Source organism: Macaca thibetana, chromosome 7 (assembly GCF_024542745.1).
Source record: "Macaca thibetana thibetana isolate TM-01 chromosome 7, ASM2454274v1, whole genome shotgun sequence".
Taxonomy (NCBI): domain Eukaryota; kingdom Metazoa; phylum Chordata; class Mammalia; order Primates; family Cercopithecidae; genus Macaca; species Macaca thibetana.
Genome location: NC_065584.1, coordinates 38,243,775 through 38,263,463, shown reverse-complemented (window position 1 = coordinate 38,263,463; position 19,689 = coordinate 38,243,775). Strand labels below are relative to the sequence as shown.

The 19,689-nt window shown below is 40.8% G+C and overlaps 2 protein-coding genes across 20 annotated transcripts in view; one reads left to right on the top strand and one right to left on the bottom strand.

Moving 5' to 3' along the window:
* ERH (ERH mRNA splicing and mitosis factor) overlaps positions 1–19,689 on the bottom strand; it is an 892,055-nt gene that overhangs the window by 7,962 nt on the left and 864,404 nt on the right. For 7 of the 18 annotated variants that reach the window (XM_050797416.1, XM_050797421.1, XM_050797418.1 and 4 more), the window contains exons 2-3: positions 9,917–9,985; positions 6,489–6,576 (exon numbers count right to left, since the gene is read on the bottom strand). In XM_050797416.1, coding sequence (XP_050653373.1) covers positions 6,489–6,576; positions 9,917–9,919 — 91 coding nt within the window. In that variant the 5' untranslated portion in view covers positions 9,920–9,985. Of the gene's footprint in view, positions 1–6,488; positions 6,577–9,916; positions 9,999–19,689 lie in introns of those variants that run through there. The other 11 variants (XM_050797427.1, XM_050797429.1, XM_050797424.1 and 8 more) reach the window with 3 other exon arrangements.
* The window catches only part of SLC39A9 (solute carrier family 39 member 9), a 64,154-nt gene continuing 54,459 nt past the window's right edge, over positions 9,995–19,689 (top strand). The window contains exon 1 of one of the 2 annotated variants that reach the window (XM_050797390.1): positions 9,995–10,136. Coding sequence is in view for 1 of the 2 variants with exons in the window: in XM_050797391.1 (XP_050653348.1) it covers positions 11,056–11,151 (96 nt within the window). In the remaining variant the exon portion in view is untranslated. The other variant, XM_050797391.1, reaches the window with a different exon arrangement.

The following is a 19,689-nucleotide window of genomic DNA, read 5'->3' as shown; positions in this document are numbered from 1 at the left end:
TACTCTCCTTTCTTTTCTTTTTTTTTTTGAGACAAGAGTTTTGCTCTTGTTGCCCAGGCTGGAGTGCAATGATGCGATCTTGGCTCACTGCAACCTCTGCCTCCTGGGTTCAAGCGATTCTCCTGCCTCAGTCCCTCAAGTAGCTGGGATTACAGGCACCTGCCACCACACCCAGCTAATTTTTTGTATTTTTAGTAGAGATGCAGTTTCACCATGTTGGCCAGGCTGGTCTTGAACTCCTGACCTCAGGTGATCAGCCCGCCTCAGCCTCCCAAGGGGCTGGGATTACAGGCGTGAGCCATCGTGCCTGGCCTGATACTCTCCTTTCTTATTCCCACAAAAGGAGAATATACCTTTTCAGTCTACTCCTACTGTCAACTATTTTAAGACTATTATGATGAATGGATAAGTGACATAAATGCCAGTTATCTAGAAAAAACATGTCCTATACTGTATACATAAACCTTTTATTAGCTTATGTATTTTTAACTTTATAAATTTAACTTTATAAATTTCCTAGTAAAAATACTATTCAACCACAGAACTACCAAAAAACTATCTTAGGGTTTTTGATTCCTACTGGCATACTACATTGTGATCACAGAATATCACCCATGAGTTACTGAATGGAAAGAAAACAAAAACTAGGAAAATAAATTCATATATCTTAAAAAGGCATTGACCCACAGTTACCATACTTTTTTTTTTTGAGATGGAGTTTTCACTCTTGTTACCCAGGCCAGAGTGCAATGGAGCAATCTTGGCTCACCGCAACCTCTACCTCCTAGGTTCAAGCAATTCTCTTGCCTCAGCCTCAGCCTCCAGAGTAGCTGGGATTACAGGTATACGCCACCAAGCCTGGCTAATTTTTGTATTTTTAGTAGAGATGGGGTCTCACCATGTTGCCCAGGCTGGTCTCAAACTCCTGAGCTCAGGTGATCCACCCGGGTTGGCCTCCCAAAGTGCTGGGATTACAGGCATGAGCCACCACGCCCAGCCTCCATTATACTTAATGGTTAAAGACGAAATGCTTTTCTGCTAAGATTACGAAGAATACCAGAATATTTACTGTTGCTACTTATATTCAACATTGTACTAGAAGTTCTAGCCAGGGCAATTAGGCAAGAAAAAGAGATTACAGGCCTTCAGATTGGAAAGGAAGAAATACAGCTATCATTATTTGCAGATGACATTATCTTGTAGATAGAAAATCCTAAGGAAACAATAAAAATCTATTAGAACTAATAAATGAGTACAGCAAGGTTGCAGGATATACGATCAGTATATGAAAAATTCTATTTCTATGGCTTAACAACAAATCTGAAAATAAAATTAAGAAAACTCCATTTATAACAGTATAAAAAAGAATAAAACTCTTAGAAATAAACCTAACAAAAGAAGTACAAAAAGTGTACACTACACTATAAAATGTCATGGAAAGACTTTTTTTTCCCTTGAGACAATGTTTTATTCTGTTGCCCAGGCTGGAGTGCAGTGGCCCAATTACAGCTCACTGCAGCCTTGACCTCTCAAGTTCAAGTGATCCTCCCAAGGATCTGGGACTACAGGTATGCACCACCATGCCAAGCTAATTTTTGTACTTTTTGGAGAGCAGGGGCTTCATCATGTTGCCCAGGCTAGTCTCAAAACTCCTAGGCTCAAGCAATCCGCTCGCCTTGTCCTCCCAAAGTCTTGGGATGACAGGTATGAGCCACCATGCCATGCTTAATAAACGGAAAGACATTCCACGTTCATGAGTTGGAAGACCTGATGGCAATACTCCCCCAAATGATCTACAGATTCAATGCAATTCCTGTAAAAATCCAAGCTGCTTTTGCAGAAGGCAACAATCTAATCCTAAATTTGACACAAAAATGCAGGGGACCCAAGACAGCCAAAATAATCTTGAAAATGAACAACACAGGAGGCTTCAAACTTCCCGATTTCAAGACTTACTATGAAACTACTGCAATCAAGACAATATGGTATTGGCATGAGGATAGGTATCTAGATCAATGGAACAGAAATGAGAGCCCAGAAACAAACCCTCGCATTTATGGTCAACCGCTTTTTGACTAGCATGCCAAAACAATTCCACAAAGAACAGTCTTTTCAACAAATGACGCTCAGACAAGTGGATAGTCACATGTGAAAGAATGAACTTGGACACAACCCTACAACAGACCAGAGACTTAAAAGTATAAGACCCATAGAAAAAAATAAAGGCATTAATATTTGTGACCTTGGATAAAGCAATGGTTTCTTAGATATGACACCAAAAGCACAACAAAAAGAAAAATGTGTAAGTTAAAGTTTATAAAAGTAAAGAACTTTTGGCTCTAAAAGACACTATTAGGAAAGTGAGAAGACACCACAAACTGGGAGAAAACCTTTATAAAACATCTATCTGATAAAGGACTAGTGTCCAAAAATATACAAAGAACTCCTAAAACTCAACCATAATCAATGAAAAATGGGCAGAAGATGTGGATACCTCAATAAAGATGTAGACAGCAAATAAGCATATGAAAAGATGACATTATATGTCATTAGGGAATTGCAAATTAAAACAATAAGATACCTCAGAATGGCTAAAATCTAAAACACTGACAACACCAAATGCTGGTAAGGATGTGGAACAGAAACTCATTCACTGCTAGTGGGAATGCAAAATGGTACTGCCATGTCTGAAGACAGTTCGGCAGTTTCTTACAAAGCTAAACATACTCGTACCACATAATCTAGCAATCACTCTCCTACGTATTTACCCAAATGAGCTGAAAACTTAGGTCTACACAAAAACCTACACATAAATGTTTATAGCAGCTTTATTCGTAATTGCCAAAAAATAGAAGCAAACAAGATGTTCTTCAATAAGTGAATGGAAAACCAAACTGTAGTACATTCATTCAAGGGAATATTATCCAGCAATAAAAAGAAATGAGCTACACAGCCACACACACAAAAAGAAAGAACCATAAAAGCATACTGCTAGGTCATCCACGCGTGGGGGCTCAAGCCTGTGATCCCCAGACTTTGGGAGGCCAAGGTGGATGGATCACTTGAGGTCAGGAGTTTGAGACCAGCCTGGCCAAAGAGTAAAACCTGTCTCTACTAAAAATACAAAACAACAGGCGTGGTGGCGCAGGCCTGTAATCCCAGCTACTTGGGTGGCTGAGGCAGAAGAATCGCTTGAACCAGGGAGGCAGAGGTTGCAGTGAGCTGAGATTGCATCACAGCACCCCAGCATGGGTGACAGTTTAAAAAAAAAAAAAAAAAAAAAAAAAAAAAAAAGCATATTGCTAGGTCAAAGCAGCCAATTTGAAAAGGCTTCATACTCCACTAACTCCAACATGACATTCCAGAAAAGGCAAAACTACAGAGATGGTGAAAAGATCAGGGGTTTGGGGGTGGTGGCAAGGAAGGAGGTATAGGTAGGGCAATGGGGATTTTTGGGAGTGAAACTACTCTGTATGATACAGTAAAAGTAGATACATGTAATTATACATGTCAAAACCCACAGAATGTTCAACACATACAGTAAACCCTAACAAACTGTGAACTTTAGTTAATAATCATCTATCAATATTAATTCATCAATCGCAACAAGTGTAATCAGACTAACAGAAAATACACTAATAGGGGAAACTAAGAAGTGGAAGAAAGAAGGCGTATGCTGGAGCTCTGTACTTTCCAAACAATTTTCCCATAAGCCTAAAACTGCTCTAAAAACATGGTCTTAAATAGTCTTTAACTGCTCTTAAAAAATAGTGAGAGGGGAGGAGAAAAAAGATTCGATCTACAGAAGTTTTTTTCTAAAAAAAAAAAAAAAAAATAGAATAATAAAATTACCATTTGGCAATCACAACATGTGAGAACTTATTTAATAATCATTTTAACTTTTTTTTTGTTTTAGCTTTTTAAATGGGAAATAAATCACCATTTTTAATTTTTAGAATAAGAAAAAGAGCTACTAAGTCATGAAAAGACATGGAGGAAACTTAAATGCACATTGCTAAGTCAAAAAAGCCAGTAAGAAAAAGCCACACACGATAATGGTTCCAACTATATGACATTCTGGAAAAGGCAAAACTATGGAGACAGTGAGAAGAACAATGGTTCCCAGAGGTTGAGGGTGGGATAGGAAGGGATGAATAGGTAGAGCACAAGCAATGTTTAGGGCAGGGCAGTGAAACCATTCTGTGTGACGCTGTAATGGCGGACAAATGACACTGCGCATTTGGGAAAATCCACAGAAATGTAGGACATAAAGAATGAAACCTAGTATAAACTACGAACTTTACTTAATGATAATGTATCAGTAATGAATACTGGTTCATCACTGTTACAAATGTACCACACCAAAGAGATTCATTAAAAATAGGGGAAATCGTGTAGGGGTGAAGAAAGAGAGTAATATGGGAAAACTGTAGTTTCTGTTCAATTTTTCTACAACCCTGAAACTGCCCTGAGAAATAAAGTATATTAATTTTTTTTAAAGTTAGACTTTATTAAAATCAGCAAAAGTTAATAAAGAGTATTGCAGAATCAAACACCAAACATGATAATACAGGTTAGGAAACAATTTGCTAAGAGTTTGCATACAAAATCTACATCAATAGCAAGCAGAAATGTCAGCAGAGAAATGGATCTGAAAAGAGATGAAGAAAAAATGCCATGTTCTTCTTTAAGAATTAGAGTAGACGGCCAGGAGTGGTGGCTCACGCCTGTAATCCTAACACTTTGGGGGGCTGAGGTGGGTGGATCACTTGAGGTCAGGAGTTCGGAACCAGCCTGGTCAACACGGTGAAACCCTGTCGTTACTAAAAATACAAAAATTAGCTGGGTGTGGTGGCACACACCTGTAGTCCCAGCTACTCAGGAGGCTGAGGAAGGAGAATCATTTGAACCTAGGAGGCAGAAGTTGCAGTGAGCTGAGACTGCACCACTGCACTCCAGCCTGGGTGACAGAGTGAGACTCTATCTCAAAAAACAAAAAGAAACAAAGATAAATGCACTTGTATGTTTACTGCAGTACTATACACAACAGCAAAGTCATGGAATCACCTAAGTGTCCATCAATGGATGACTAGATAAAGGAAATGTGGTGTATGAGTATGCATACATATACATACCATGGATTACTACTCAGCTATTAAAAAAATAAAACCATGTCTTTGTAGCAACATGGATGGAGCTGGAGGTCATTACCTCAAGTGAAGTAACTCAGAAAGTCAAACATCTAATGTTCTCACTTATTAGTGGAGGCTAAATAATGTGTGCACATGGACAGAGTGGAATAACTGACACTGGAGACTAAAGGTGGGAGAAAGGTGAGGGATGAAAAATCACTACTGTGTACAATGTACACCAGGTGATGGTTACACTAAAAACCCAGACTTGGTTGGGCGCGGTGGCTCACACTTGTAATCCCAGAACTTTGGGTGGCTAAGGCAGGAGAACTGCTTGAGGCTAGAAGTCTGAGACCAACATGTACAACACAGTGACCCATCTCTATAAAAAAAAGAAACAAAAAATTAGCCAGGTGTGGCAGCAGGTGCCTGTAGTCCCAGCTATTTGGGAGGCTGAGGCAGGAGGACTGCTTGAGCCCAAGAAACTGAGGCTGCAATAGGCCATGATCACCACTGCACCCCAGCCTGGGTGACAGAGCAAGACCCTGTCTCTTAAGGAAAAAAAAAAGGTCCAGACTTTACTACTTTGCAATATATCTATAGAAGACTGCACTTGTATCCCTTAAATCTATTAAAACAACCTATTAAAAACAGACACGCAAGTCTATAGTGCTTGAGTTTAACCAGAATATATAAGGGATACCTGTAAAATATTTCTATACTATAACAAAATAACATGTGACAAATAATAACAGGATATTTATAAAACAAGAAGCTCTGGAAAGTCATTCACTATATACATTAGTTTAAAAAAACAAAACAAAACAAACACCTAATACTTACAGCAAGGAGGATAGTATATACATAATTAACGTTTAAAATGTTCAACAGGCCAAGACTGGTGGATCACTTGAGGTCAGGAGTTCGAGACCAGCCGGGCCAACATGGTGAAACCCTGTCTCTACTAAACACATAAAAAATTAGCTGGCTGTGGTGGCCCATGCCTGTAGTCCCAGCAACTAGGGAGGCCGTGGCACAAGAATCGCTTGAACCTGGGGGGTGGAGGTTGCATGAGCCGAGATTGCATTACTGCACTCCAGTCTGGATGACAGAGCAAGACTGTCTCAAATGATAAATAAACAAACAAATAAATAAATAGGATGTTCAATAATTATGGTCCATCCTAAATATCTGCTTTCCCGCCTAAAATTAGCAATTCAAGAAGTTTGGAGGTTTGGAAGTGATAAAGGCAGGGCCTGGGGTGGATGGACTATTTTAAAAAAAAAAAATTTGGTAGGGGAAAACCCAGTTCCTAAATGAGACATTTTTCTACCCCTTGATTAGTGTTAAACTTACCTTCCATGCATTCATTCACAGATTCGTAGTCAGCATAAGTTCTCCCTTCTGGCCTCTTAGTAGGCTGTACCAGCAAAATGGTGTGAGACTGCAGGGGGGAAACATGATTTCAATATAAGTTTCTATTTGAGAAATTCATAGTATGATAAAAAAAAAAAAATCCCCATTTGTAATGCAATAATGATTGCTAGTTATTAAAATGTAATTAGAGAGGCCAGGCATGGCATCCTATGCCTGTAATCCTCATCCTCTGGGAGGCTGAGGGGTGGAAAATCACTTGAGGCCAGAAGCCTGAGACCAGCCTGGGCAACACAGCAAGACCCTGTCTCTAAAAAAATAAAATAAAATTTCCTGGGTGCATGCCTGTTGTCCCAGCACTTTGGAAGTCTAAGGCAGGAGGATTCCTTGAGCCCAGGAGGCTGAGACTGCAGTGCACCATGATCACACCATTGCATCGAAGAGTGAGACCCTATCTCTTAAAAAAAAAAAAAAAAAAAAAAAAGTAATTAGGATACTTTTCCCACAAAAATATTTATGTCTTAGTCCAAGTGTAGGATCTAGCTGGATTCACAACTCTGCCGTAAGGTCTCCCTAAGTCTCCCAGTCCTACTGTATTTACTGCCTACAAGTTATCAGTATAAGCTACCTTGTCTTCCTTTTTCTTTTGTATCTTTTCTTCCCAACTAAATTATAAACCTGCTTAGGTTTTCTGTCTCCAGTGGTCACTTTCCATCTTTAATGCTCTTAAGTCATTAATAAAAACTCAGATGGGCTGATGAAAGGAAACAAAAGGGGAAATAGTGTAATAATCACAAGCATGGTTTCAATTTTTTTTGCCAACCTTAGCATAAGAGCAAAGTCACATTTTATCCAGGGGTTAGACTTAACATTAAAGCAGTAGATAAATTAGCAATATAAACCATCATAAGAATTACCCTTAAAAATCCATTGAACTATTCACCTAGTAGATGACTTGCCTTACTGGGCTTTCTCATACCAAAACCAGGTATTAGAATCACACAGAATGTTAGGTTATCACACTACGAGAAATGTGAAATATGCCCGAAAAATAGCAGACAGACGTGTCTTCCACTTCATGCTCACTGGGGAACATGTTTTTGTTAGTGTTCAGTCACTAACAAGTCAATCTCAGTGTTTCTCAACCTGGGCTCTATTACATTTTGAGCTGGCTGATTCTTTGTGACAAATGTCCCTTAGGGAGCAAAAAATCTCATCCAGCTGAGAATTCACTGGTCTGTTGAAAATATGACCCATCCAATTTTTTGCTACCCGTGTAAGGTTGATTAATTAAATGCAAGTATGATGCAACTCCACTGTAAACCCAGTCCCAAATCAAACTATTCACTTTTTTCCTTCTCTTCTGCTGTACTAGTATTTTTCAGCCAAAAACCAGAAAACAAAAATTTCCTAACAACAGGAACCCTAACTGTTTTGGAATGAAAATAATTTTTTTTTTTTTTTTTTTTTTTTTTTTTTTGAGACAGAGTTCTTGTTGCCCAGGCTGGAGTGCAATGGCGCGATCTCAGCTCACCACAACCTCTGCTTCCCGAGTTCAAGAGAATCTTCTGCTTCAGCCTCCCAATACCCGGGATTACAGGCATATGCCACCACGCTCGCTAATTTTGTCTTTTTAGTAGAGACAGGGTTTCTCCATGTTGGTCAGGCTGGTCTCGAACTCCTGACCTCAGGTGATCTGCCCGCCTCGGCCTCCCAAAGTGCTGGGATTACAGGCGTGAGCCACTGCGCCCGGCCAAAATGATCAGAATTTTTAACCATCAAATTGGAGCTGAAATAGCTGAATAAACAATGGAAAAATAGTACATTTAACATGACACGCAAAACAAAGGGTTATACTCTTCTCTCCCCATCAATAATTAAATCACTTTGACTGAAAGTTTGAGAGGGTGTGAGATAAAAACGGAACTTGGTGACAAGAGACGAAGAACTCTCACCTATAACCTGAACAGTCAAAGCCTTTGTTAAATCGATTTAAAAGCCACAGAAAGCATTAGATTATTTGTTACACAGAAGTCTTTGTAAGCTAGCTACTCAAAAAGTTTCAATGAGTCATTTGTTAAGAAAAAATAATTTTGTAGAAACCACGTGCATTCTTGCAACAGAGCTTGCACCTATACACTAGCTATCTCAACTGCTACTATAATTGTATTCCAATTCTAATGCAAATTAAAGGACTAATTTGAAAGCGTAACAATGGAATAAGCTATACAGCATGTTGCTTTTTATATCTAGTCTTAAAATGAACACTGGGCAAAGTTTACTATTTTCAATACTTACTGCCCAAAAACAGGGATTAAAAACCACTAAGAACGTAACATGATACATTTTTAAAAATGTGGTCATTTTTAAATGGCATTGCTTTCCTGCTCAAATTCTTTACAGATTATACCACCTCTCAAGCCAGTTTTGGTCACTTTCTTCGAATTGGAGCTTACTGATCATCCTGGTTGGATTCTAATAGAGCTGGTCTCTGAGCTGAGCCTACTTTTCAGTCTCCAGCCCCAAGAGGATATAAATACAGATAAGAACAGGATCGAGGGCTGAGGGACGCGCCACATGAACTACCTAGAGGTCTCAGAAATAGGGAAAAAAAAAAAAAAAAAAAAAAAAAAAAAAGGCAGAGCACAGGAAAACGAAAGCTGAGAAAACACTACAAAGTAAATACGACCTCTCCTGGCCCACATGCTGGGTATAGTAAGCTGGATCTGTCAGCTTCGAGAAAAGGTTACACAACCCTGGCCCATTGTTCCTACAGCAGGCTAGAGCATTTGGAGGGAAAAAGCACCATCCCCGGCCGGGCCCGGTGGCTCACGCCTGTAATCCCAGCACTTTGGGAGGCCGAGGCGGGTAGACTGCTTGAGGTCAGGAGTTCGAGACCAGCCTGGCCAACATGATGAAACTCCATCTCTACTAAAATACAAAAATTAGCCGGGCGAGGTGGTGGGCGCCTGTAATCCCAGCTTGGGAAGCTGAGGCAGGAGAATTGCTTGAACCCAGGAAGCGGAGGTTGCAGTGAGCCGAGATCACACCACTGTACTCCAGCCTGGGCGATACAGTGAGACTGTCTCAAAAAACAAACCAAAAAAAAACACCATTCCTATGCCTCCCTCTACCGAGTAACAATCGGGAGAGAGCTCATCCTCAGGTCCAAGGCACGCCTGACCCGAGCGAGCAGGCGGGCGCGCAACCGCAGGGCGGACTGGCGCTCCGGGGCCTAGAGTCAGGCCTGGCGTCTCTGCGGCGGGAAGAAGGATCCATCCACCAACTGGAGTGGCGGGGAGCATCACGCCGCGCTGCATGGGGCTCGTGGGGAGAGGAAAATGTATAGGGCTGGGGTCGCTCTGGAGGCCGGGGACTCGGACTCGGGTAGCCGCGGGGGCCTTTCTCACCATCGCGCCAAACTCTCTTCGCTGCAGCTGCTGCCGACACCGCCGCCGTTACACGAGCTTAGCCACAACGCCGCTAACAGCCAATCCCCGCGAGAGGAGCCGCCGGAAGTCGTCGAAAATTCAACGCAAAAGAGCCTTTTGGATCATAGAGGCACAGTCACTTCCGGCAGCTAGAGCAGATACTGACTCTGTTTCAGCCATCTTCGATAAAGGCAAAAAGGTAAGTAAGGGAAAGTTTCCGAGCTTTAGGAAGAATTATTTTGTTTCAAGACGCTGTCTTCCGTACTTTCGTTATTAAACATACGGCTCAAGTGAGCACCGGTGTAGACAGTGACATCAGACATCTTTAATTAGCCCTACTCAAAAATGGCGGCAACGTAAGTATCGCGGGCCAGAGGTCGGTTGTAACCCGGAAGTGCCCTTGTAAAGGAGGGGGCGGTTAGACAATCCGGAAGTGGATGGAATGAAGAGGTGCCACTTGGCGGCCATGGCAGCTGTAGTATCGGCGACTCCGGGTCAAGGCCCGGCCGAGTGCAGTACCATGGGCAGCACCGGGTATAGGGCAGAGACAGCTTTGTGTCAACTTTGCTGCTGAACCCCTAGGACCCATCGTTAGAGACCTGCAGGACTCCTTTCCGCATCCCAGGCTCAGAGGACAGTTTGCTGGGACTGGTGGGCTGGTTTCCTGCCGTGGGGGGCGGATCACCTTCGGGGCCGCCTCTTGGAGACAGGGGCGCCTAGGGAACGAACAGGTTCGCTTGAGTCACCCGCCGCCGCGTAAGACGTTGTGCCACTCTCATTCCGACAATCGAAGAAATCGATCATTCGCACATTTTCCCCATTGACTTTTCCCATCTCTGTTAACCCACGAGAATCTAATGACTGGCATCTCAGAACCCAGAGCCTGGGACCCTAGATTGCTGTAAGCTTTCTCTGGTGCTAATATCAGCAACAAGGGTCTGTTTCCGGGTACGTTCAAGAGGAAGGTGCCTCGTGAACACATCTGCTGGTGAGGAGGCCTAAAGAACTGGAAAGCCCACTCACTTGGAACCACCACACCTGTTTAAAGAACCTAAGCACCTTTTAAAGCCACTGGAAATTTGTTGTCTAGTGGTGGTGGGTGAATAAAGAAGGGCAGAATGGATGATTTCATCTCCATTAGCCTACTGTCTTTGGCTATGTTGGTGGGATGTTACGTGGCTGGAATCATTCCCTTGGCTGTTAATTTCTCAGAGGTAAGAAATTCTCAACTTTCTGTCAGCTGTCGGGATGGCTGTGAGGTAGTAGTTTTAGTTGCAAAGGGAAGCTGCTTCCCTAGTTAAATCTCAAAGCTGAAGGCCTCATTAAGAAAGACTATCTTTTTAAAAAGATACGTAACACTTAATAATAGAAACAAACCTCATATTCAGCAGTGGAGTTCTTAACTTAGGGTGGATAGATTTTCCACGGAAGATCCCGGAGTATTCCATAAGCAATTCCCTAGAATCGCTTACAAAAATTTGAGGTTCTGTGCGTTTACCTGGGGAGCGGCACCATAACATTTCTTTTGATTCTCAGAGGTTTCATGGAATCAAGATTCCAGATTGTTATCAAGAAAATAAACAGAGGGCTGGGCGCGGTGGCTCACGCCTGTAATCTCAGCACTTTGGGAGGCTGAGGTGGAAGGATCGTTTGGGCCCAGGAGTTCTAGACCAGCCTGGGCAACGTGGCAAGACCCCGTCCCTACAAAAATTTAAGAATTACCCAAGTGGTGGTGTGCTTCTGTGGTCCCAGCTACTTGGGAGGCTGAAGCAGGAGGATCCCTTGACTGCAGGTAGTTGAGGCTGCAGTGAGCCATGTTTGGGCCACTGCAGTGCAGCCTGGACAGCAGAGTGAGATCGTGTCTCCAAAAAAAAAAAAAAGAAAAGAAAAAGAAAAAAAAGATGGAGAAAGTTATTTGTCCTCATGAACTGAAATCAATATAACTTCTTTTTGAGAAAGTCAAACGCACCTTTCTGAGGAAAGCTGTTTTGTTTTGTTTTTTGGGTGCGTGTACTAGAATGAATGTAAGAAAAAACTAAATTAGATTGTTCTTAACTCACATTTCCTTTTAAAGAAGGGGAGCCTTGGAATTGATATTCTGAAGTTGTTTCAAATCTATTTGCTTAGCAATTAATTTTTTTTTAATATGTTTTGACATTTTCGTTAATTTGATTGGCATTCCTTGAACAAACATTAAGCGAGGGTCCCGGGAAGATAGTCCCAGGAAGAAGAAGCACTGTTCAATGAACATGCCGATAGGCCCTTTAGGTAGGCATAAATAATTCACGAAGTGCACAGTGTTCAAAGATTTAGGGGAAAATCTACTACAAGATTTCATGAGTTTGTCCTAGAGTTCAGCAGTAAAATAGGCCCTAGTTTCAATGCCATTCCTGAAAGTACTTTCAAAGGAGGCCTGAAGTAAAAAGGAGAAGTATAAATGAAACATTAAGTACACCTTGAAGAAACCTGAGGAAGAGGAGACATTACAGGTGAAAATAGCCTGTGGGTGGGAAAGAAGGTGGGACAAGGTGTTGTCAGTTTGAGGAAAAGTAAAGCCCATAGCCAGATGGAACAGAGGCTTAAATTGTTGCTGCTCTTTTTCTGTTTCCTTTTTAATCTGTACCCCTCCGCATCTAATGATAGCATTTTAAAAAATTATGTGCATTACCTAACCTCACTTAAAAAACTCAAGCTCGGTGCGTTGACGCGCGCCTATAGTCGTAGCTACTCAAGAGGATAAGGTGGGAGGATTGCTTGAACCCAGGAGTTGGCCTGGGCAACATTGAGACTCCTTCTCTTAAAAAAAAAAAAAAAGAAAAGAAAAGAAAAATCATTGACATAGGTGAGGAAACAGAGACTGGATAGGTTCATGAAGTTTATTAGAATCAAAAGAGAGGTATTTTTTCAGTCTAGCTTTTCTAACTCATACCAGTTCGTCGCCACTAAGCATTTTGGCAAAGGTACAAGATACCTATACATGGTAGCCTGTGTGCGGAATCCAGCCTGCAGGCTGTTCTATTAGCAGAAAGTTTATTATTGTTGTTCTTTACCAGTATCTCCTCAAGGCAAAGGTTGGGTTGGGCTGAGTAGCAGCTGTTAGGCACAGTCCTCCTTGTCCTTGAAGCCTATTTCACTTATTTGGGTTACCTGCCTGCCCAGTACTTTGTGAACCTGCCGTGTTTCCTTTGACATTATCGTATTTTCTTATAATTATATTAGAATTGAATTGACATTAGTAGGGCCAACATGTGTGAGATTTGGGTTGGTTTGTATATTTTTAAACTTATTGAAGTAATATTTATGAATAATTATAGTTCTGATAAGCAACCAGTAAAACTTTTTATTTCTATAAAATGCTTATAACTTTACCAATTTCAGTATTTTTTCAAACTTCCTTGAATGATTATTGCAATATGCAGATATATACTATTTCCTTTTTCACTGGAAGGAAATGTTTACAGGAGTGGTATTATTAACTGGGCCATTATAATGTAATTAGTATGTCATGTCATTTGTGGCTTTCTTAAATTGACGGTCAAGTGGTCTTTTCCAGCTGTAGGTCTTAAAATGCTATAAATCAGCATTCATAATATCTGTTTATTATTAGAGTAGATGCAATGCATTTTGAGCTATTAGAATAAAAAATGAAAGTTATATATAACTTAAAGACATCTTAGAATTCAACTAGAATTTCTGTCTCCTAGGAACTAAATATTTTTTCTAGGTAAAATATGCCGTTATGATGGACCAATGTTATAATGAAACTAGTGAGCTGGTAAATTTGTAAAAGTAAATTTCATTCATGGGGGACTGGAAAGCACAATTTCTTTCCTTAGAAAATAATTCCCCAAACTCCTACACTGGATAAACGACTTGCCTTTTTAAGGAAGTCTGGCTTTCTTAGAGACTAGTATTATTTTACAGTTCACTTTCATTTACATCAGCGGTGTCCAATCTTTTGGCTTCCCTGGGCCACATCAGAAGAAGAATTATCTCAAACCACATATAAAATACACTTAACACTAAGAGAGCTGACGAGCTTAAAAAAAAAAAAAATGCAAAAAACCCTCATAATGTTTTAAGAAAGTGTATGAATTGGTGTAAGGCTTCATTCAAAGTGCTGCTGGGTTGCCTGCGGCCCACGAGCCATGAGTTGGACAAGCTTGATTTACATGAAAAGATATGCTTTTTATTCATGTTTTTAATCTTGCTGCTGCTTTCTCATTCGATGCTTTTTCTTAAGAATTTCTCAGAACAGGAATAAAAGTCAGATGATCAATTATGGCAAGATTAGTATTTAAAAATAAGTTAAAATCAGGTTGTCTGAAATTGCAGTAGTGGTGGGGTCGGTCTGCCTGCCAGATGTGACCACCAAGAGGTTTATGTGACATTGATTTCTCTGTCAGTTTCTCTTCATCCCAAAACTACCTTTCTTGATACTTTTGTGGCCTTCTTCCTTGCACTTTGACCTGGCAACTGTACCTTCATGCCTTAAAAATTTATAAAACAAAGGAAAAAAAATCTGATTCTCAAATGCAATTGTAAGTAACTATGATAATCAGGATGTTAATTTTTTCAGTATACGGGAAAGAGAAACACTTTTAACTTTTAAAGGAGGCCGACCAGGCGCGGTAGCTCACGCCTGTAATCCCAGCACTTTGGGAGGCTGAGGTGGGCGGATCACCGGAGGTCAGGATTTCGACACCAGCCTGGCCAACATGGCGAAACCCCGTCTCTTCTAAAAATACAAAAATTAGCTGAGCGTGGTGGCACACGCCTGTAATCCTAGGAGGCTGAGGCAGGAGAATTGCTTGAACCCGGGAGGTGGAGGTTGTAGTGAGCCGAGATCCCACCATTGCACTCCAGCCTGGGGAACAAGAGCGAAACTTCATCTCAGAAAAAAATAAAAAAATAAAGAATAAAAAAAAAAACAAAGGAGGCCAAAGCATACTTTACACAAATTAAGTCCCGTTTGGTAAGGGAGTGAGACACACTGGTTTACAGTTAACACTGTCTTATGTTTTTTCAATTGAATTGCTAATGAATAGTTTTCTTTCGCTCTAAATAACAATGTTACATAAGTAGGTTGAGAGCCTATATTACCTACTATAAACTCAGTGCTGCTCCAGTTGATAAATGGAGCTGATACAAAAACGGATGGCCCAAGTGGAATTTCAGATTGATTGTCTGAGGGTTGTTAGTCACCTGAGTATGTCTCCTCTTTGTCACAGAGCTGGTAACAGAGAGCAAGCTGTTTTTGGCTCAGAGCTCTACAGCAGTATTCCTCAAACTGCCTGGTAAAGGATCAGTTTTTGTTTTTAATTTTTATTTCAATCCATGCCAATACACTTATAGAAATGAAATAGTAGGAAAATGAAGTAAAAAAAAAGACAGAAAATACAAGCCCAAATGTATTGTTGTTCAATTCAACAGATAAAAAATTGCTACTATAATTGTAATAATCATATTGCTCTAAAAATTTCTGAAGGCTTTATCTCAGTTTCCATACTTTTCTTATTGCAGTCCAGTCTGAGTTATAATGCCACATTTTTCATGTATTAAAACAGTAAAGCAGGCCAGGCATGGTGGCTCACGCCTGGAATCCCAGCACTTTGGGAGGCCGAGGCAGGCGAATCACCTGAGGTTGGGAGTTCGAGACCAGCCTGACCAACACAGAGAAACCCCGTCTCTACTGAAAATACAAAATTAGTTGGGCATGGTGACGCATGCCTGTAATCCCAGCTACTTAGGAGGCTGAGGCAGGAGAATCACTTGAACCTGGGAGGCGGAGGTTGCAGTGAACCAAGATTGTGCCATTGCACTCCAGCCTGGGCAGCAAGAGCGAAACTCCCTCTCAAAACAAACAAACAAACAAACAAAACCCAGCAAAGGTGGGGCTAGTGGCGCACACCGGTTAGTCCCAGCTACTCCAAATGCTGATGTGGAAGGATCACTTGAGCCCAGGAGTTCAGGGTTGCAGTGAGCTATGAGTGTGCCTGTGAATAGCCACTGGCAACATAGGGAGACCTACTCTCTAAAATAACCAACAGCATAAATCCGTAAGTTGGCAGATGAAGGTAGTGCTATTCTTAGGGTGATTTTACAGTTGAATATGATTAATAATGCACTAATTTCAAAAGGGACTGTCTGAGACAATATCATTCAAAATCAGTGTTACTACTTGAACAAGCTATTAAAATCCAAGTCTCTTCTGTTAAATGACCTTCTAGAATTGTTGTGAGGTTGAAATAATATAAGCACAGGGTTAACACTATGTCTAGAACATAATAAAAACTTTCAAAAATGTTGAGGCAGATTCTCAATACTGATTAGAAAAACTTTTAAAGATTTTCATTTTTATAACTTTGTTCTAATTTATAATTGTTAAGCCTTTTATTTGGAAACAGACTTAATAATGGTAAAGCTCCTCCCCCTCCTCCCCTTCTCAGTCATGGAAACTTCTCGGCAATTTGGAATCCGAAGGTCTTCTTTTGGGGTTTGGTTTGCATTACTATTTACCATTCTATTTGGAGAGGCCAGAGCTTTTCCTCTACCCTCCCTGCTTTATAGTATTTTTCTTAGTATTTAACTTTCTTTTCTTCATTATATTTACTCTTATTTTAAGCTTTGTTTTGTTCTTTCATGTTTTAAAGTTTTGTGTCTGTATTAGTCCATTTTCGTACTGCTAATAAAGATATACCTGAGACTGGGCAATTTATAAAGGAAAGAGGTTTAATTGACTCACAATTCAGCATAGCTGGGTAGGCCTAAGGAAACTTACAATCATGGCAGAAGAGGAGGCAAACACATCCTTCTTCATGGGGCGGCAGGATGGAGAAGTGCTGAGTAAAATAGGGAAAGCCCCTTATAAAACCATCAGCTCTCATGAGAACTCACTATCACAAGAACAGCGTGAGGGTAGCCATCCCCATGATTAAATTACCTCCCACCACATGGGAACTGCAACTCAAGATGGGATTTGGGTGGGGACCCAACCAAACCATATCAGTGTCTGATTATAATAACTGACTCATTCATAGTAAGTATCTTTAGGGGTTTGAGTTACCCTCAAATCAAAGGTTTATTGTATCTGAAGAACAAATTTGTTCAGTATGCTTCTGCCTCTACAATAGGTTCTCTTTGATGTAGATTTAGCAAAATTACATTTTTAAGGACTTTTATGTTGTCTGGTACATTGCTCTTACCCTCTTATGGTAATACAAGAGATTTTATACCTGTTTGGAATTTCATTTGTAAATTCTAAGATTTGGGCCAGGCGTAGTGGCTTATACCTGTAATTCCAGTGCTTTAGGAGGCTGAAGTTGGAAGATTGCTTGAGGCCAGAGCTTGAGACCAACCTGGGCAACAAGTGAGACCCTGTCTCAGAAGAATGAACGTAAATTATAAGATTTTAAACTTTGCAATCTCAGTAAATTTATCATATCTGGAAAGAAATCATCAGCTTGTCTTTTCTCAGATTGAACTACAGATTATTGTTTCATAAGGATCTTTGATAAAACTAAGTTTGGATCAAATAAAATCCAGATACAATATGATTCAATATTGTTTTCCTGAAAAACTTTGTTTTCTCCAGGATACTATATTGACAAACGTAATTAAGACCTATCTGCATAATAATATTAATAATGTTTATTGAGCTCTTTCTATGTACCCGGCACTGATGTACACTATCTAATTAATCCTCAGGACAAGACTGTGAGATACTGTTAAACCTCACTTTACAAATGAACAGGCTCAGGCTTGGAGAGGTCACAGACTGTGATAGAGGTGTGATTTGGAACTAAGTCATTTTGATTCCTATTGCCAAATCAATCACTTTACTACTAAATGTTGCCTTTCCGAATGAACACTGTGTGAAGAAGGAATGAAAATAGGATCTATCTAAATTGATGCCTTTAGCTCCCCAAATTAGGAACATCTTTCATACCTTCCACAGTATGTCTCATGCTTTCTGCCTAGTCAGTGGAGTAGAACTTGAGACTCCAGAGGTAAACAATCTCCAAATACCATTGAAACCCATAAGAAATAAGTTAATATGTCTTAGATGCCCTTTAAATTAACACCTGCCAATTTTGAATCTGAAGTAGTTCCCATTGTGAACTATTCAAGATCAATTTCACACTTGACATCTTCACAGGTTAGTCATAAATTGTGCTGTTCAAGAAGTGACATCCTTTTCATGAGAAGATGACCTGAAATGGATTCAGAATGTTTCTGCATATGATAGTCTTAACCTCTCCTCTAATTAAATAATTTAGTGATGAGACTTTTGTTGAATGGCAAGGTCCCCTTCAGCTCAGTCTGGAATTTCAGGTAACAAGTACTGGCTGGGCGCAGTGGCTCACCCCTGTAATCCCAGCTACTTGGGAGGCTGAGGCAGGAGAATTGCTTGAACCTTGGAGGCGGAGATTGTAGTGAGCTGAGATTGTACCATGGCACTGCAGCCTGGGCAACAGAACGAGACTCTGTCTAGAAAAAAAAAATAGTACTAAGTATGAGTACTGGTATTTCTTAAAACCTATAATGAAATTATGGAAATCTCAATCCTCCTTAAATACTAATATTCAATTTTTAACTTTATTGAAATAAAATGGAAATAAGTATTAGTTGGGCTGGAAATTTTTTTTTTTTTTTTTCTTTTTGAGATAGAGTCTTGCTCTGTTGCCCAGGTTGGAGTGCAGTGGCACAATCTCGGCTCACTGCAACCTCCCCCTCCCAGGTTCAAGCGATTCTCCTGCCTCAGACTCGCCAGTAGCTAGGATTACAGGTGCGCACCACCGTAACCAGCTAATTTTTTGTATTTTTAGTAGAGATGAGGTTTCACCATGTTAGCCAGGATGATCTAGATCTCCTGATCTTGAGATCCACCTGCCTCGGGCTCCCAAAGTTCCGGGATTACAGACGTGAGCCACCACGCCCAGCCCTGGAAATCCCTATATGGAAATTCATTTTTAAATGAAAAGGTCTTGAGGGTAACTAATAGATAATTACATCAAACTATCTGTTGCGAACTCTGTATTTATCTAAGGTTATTCTTTTCCTTTTCCTTTTCCTTTTCCTTTTCCTTTCCTTCCCTTTCCCTTTTCCCTTTTCTCTTTCCCTTTCCTGTTTCGCTCTTGCTGCCCAGGCTGCAGTCTTGGTTCACTGCAACCTCTGCCTCCGAGGTTCAAGTGATTCTCCTGCCTCAGCCTCCTGAGTAGCTGGAATTACAGGCATGCACTGCCATGCCCCACCAATTTTGTATTTTTAGTAGAAACAGGGTTTCTCCATGTTGGTCAGGCTGGTCTCAAACTCCTGACCTCAGGTGGTCTGCCTGCCTTGGCCTCCCAAAGTGTTGGGATTACAGGCTTGAGCCATCGCGCCTGGCCAATTGTCTTTTTCTTTTTTTTTTGTTTTGAGACAGAATTTCGTTCTTGTTGCCCAGGCTGGAGTGCAATGGCACGATCTCGGCTCACTGCAACTTCCTCCTCTCATGTTCAAGAGATTCTCCTGCCTCAACCTCCCAAGTAGCTGGGTGGTGCCTGCCACCACACCGAGCTAATCTTTGTGTTTTTAGTAGAGACAGAGTTTCACCATATTGGCCAGGCTGGTCTCGAACTCCTCGGGTGATCCACCTGCCTTGCCCTCCCAAAGTGCTGGGATTACAGATGTGAGCTACCACGCCCAGCCTGAGGTTAATTTTCTATTAACCAAAACATTGTACCCTAACTCCTGCACCTTGTCGTATACTC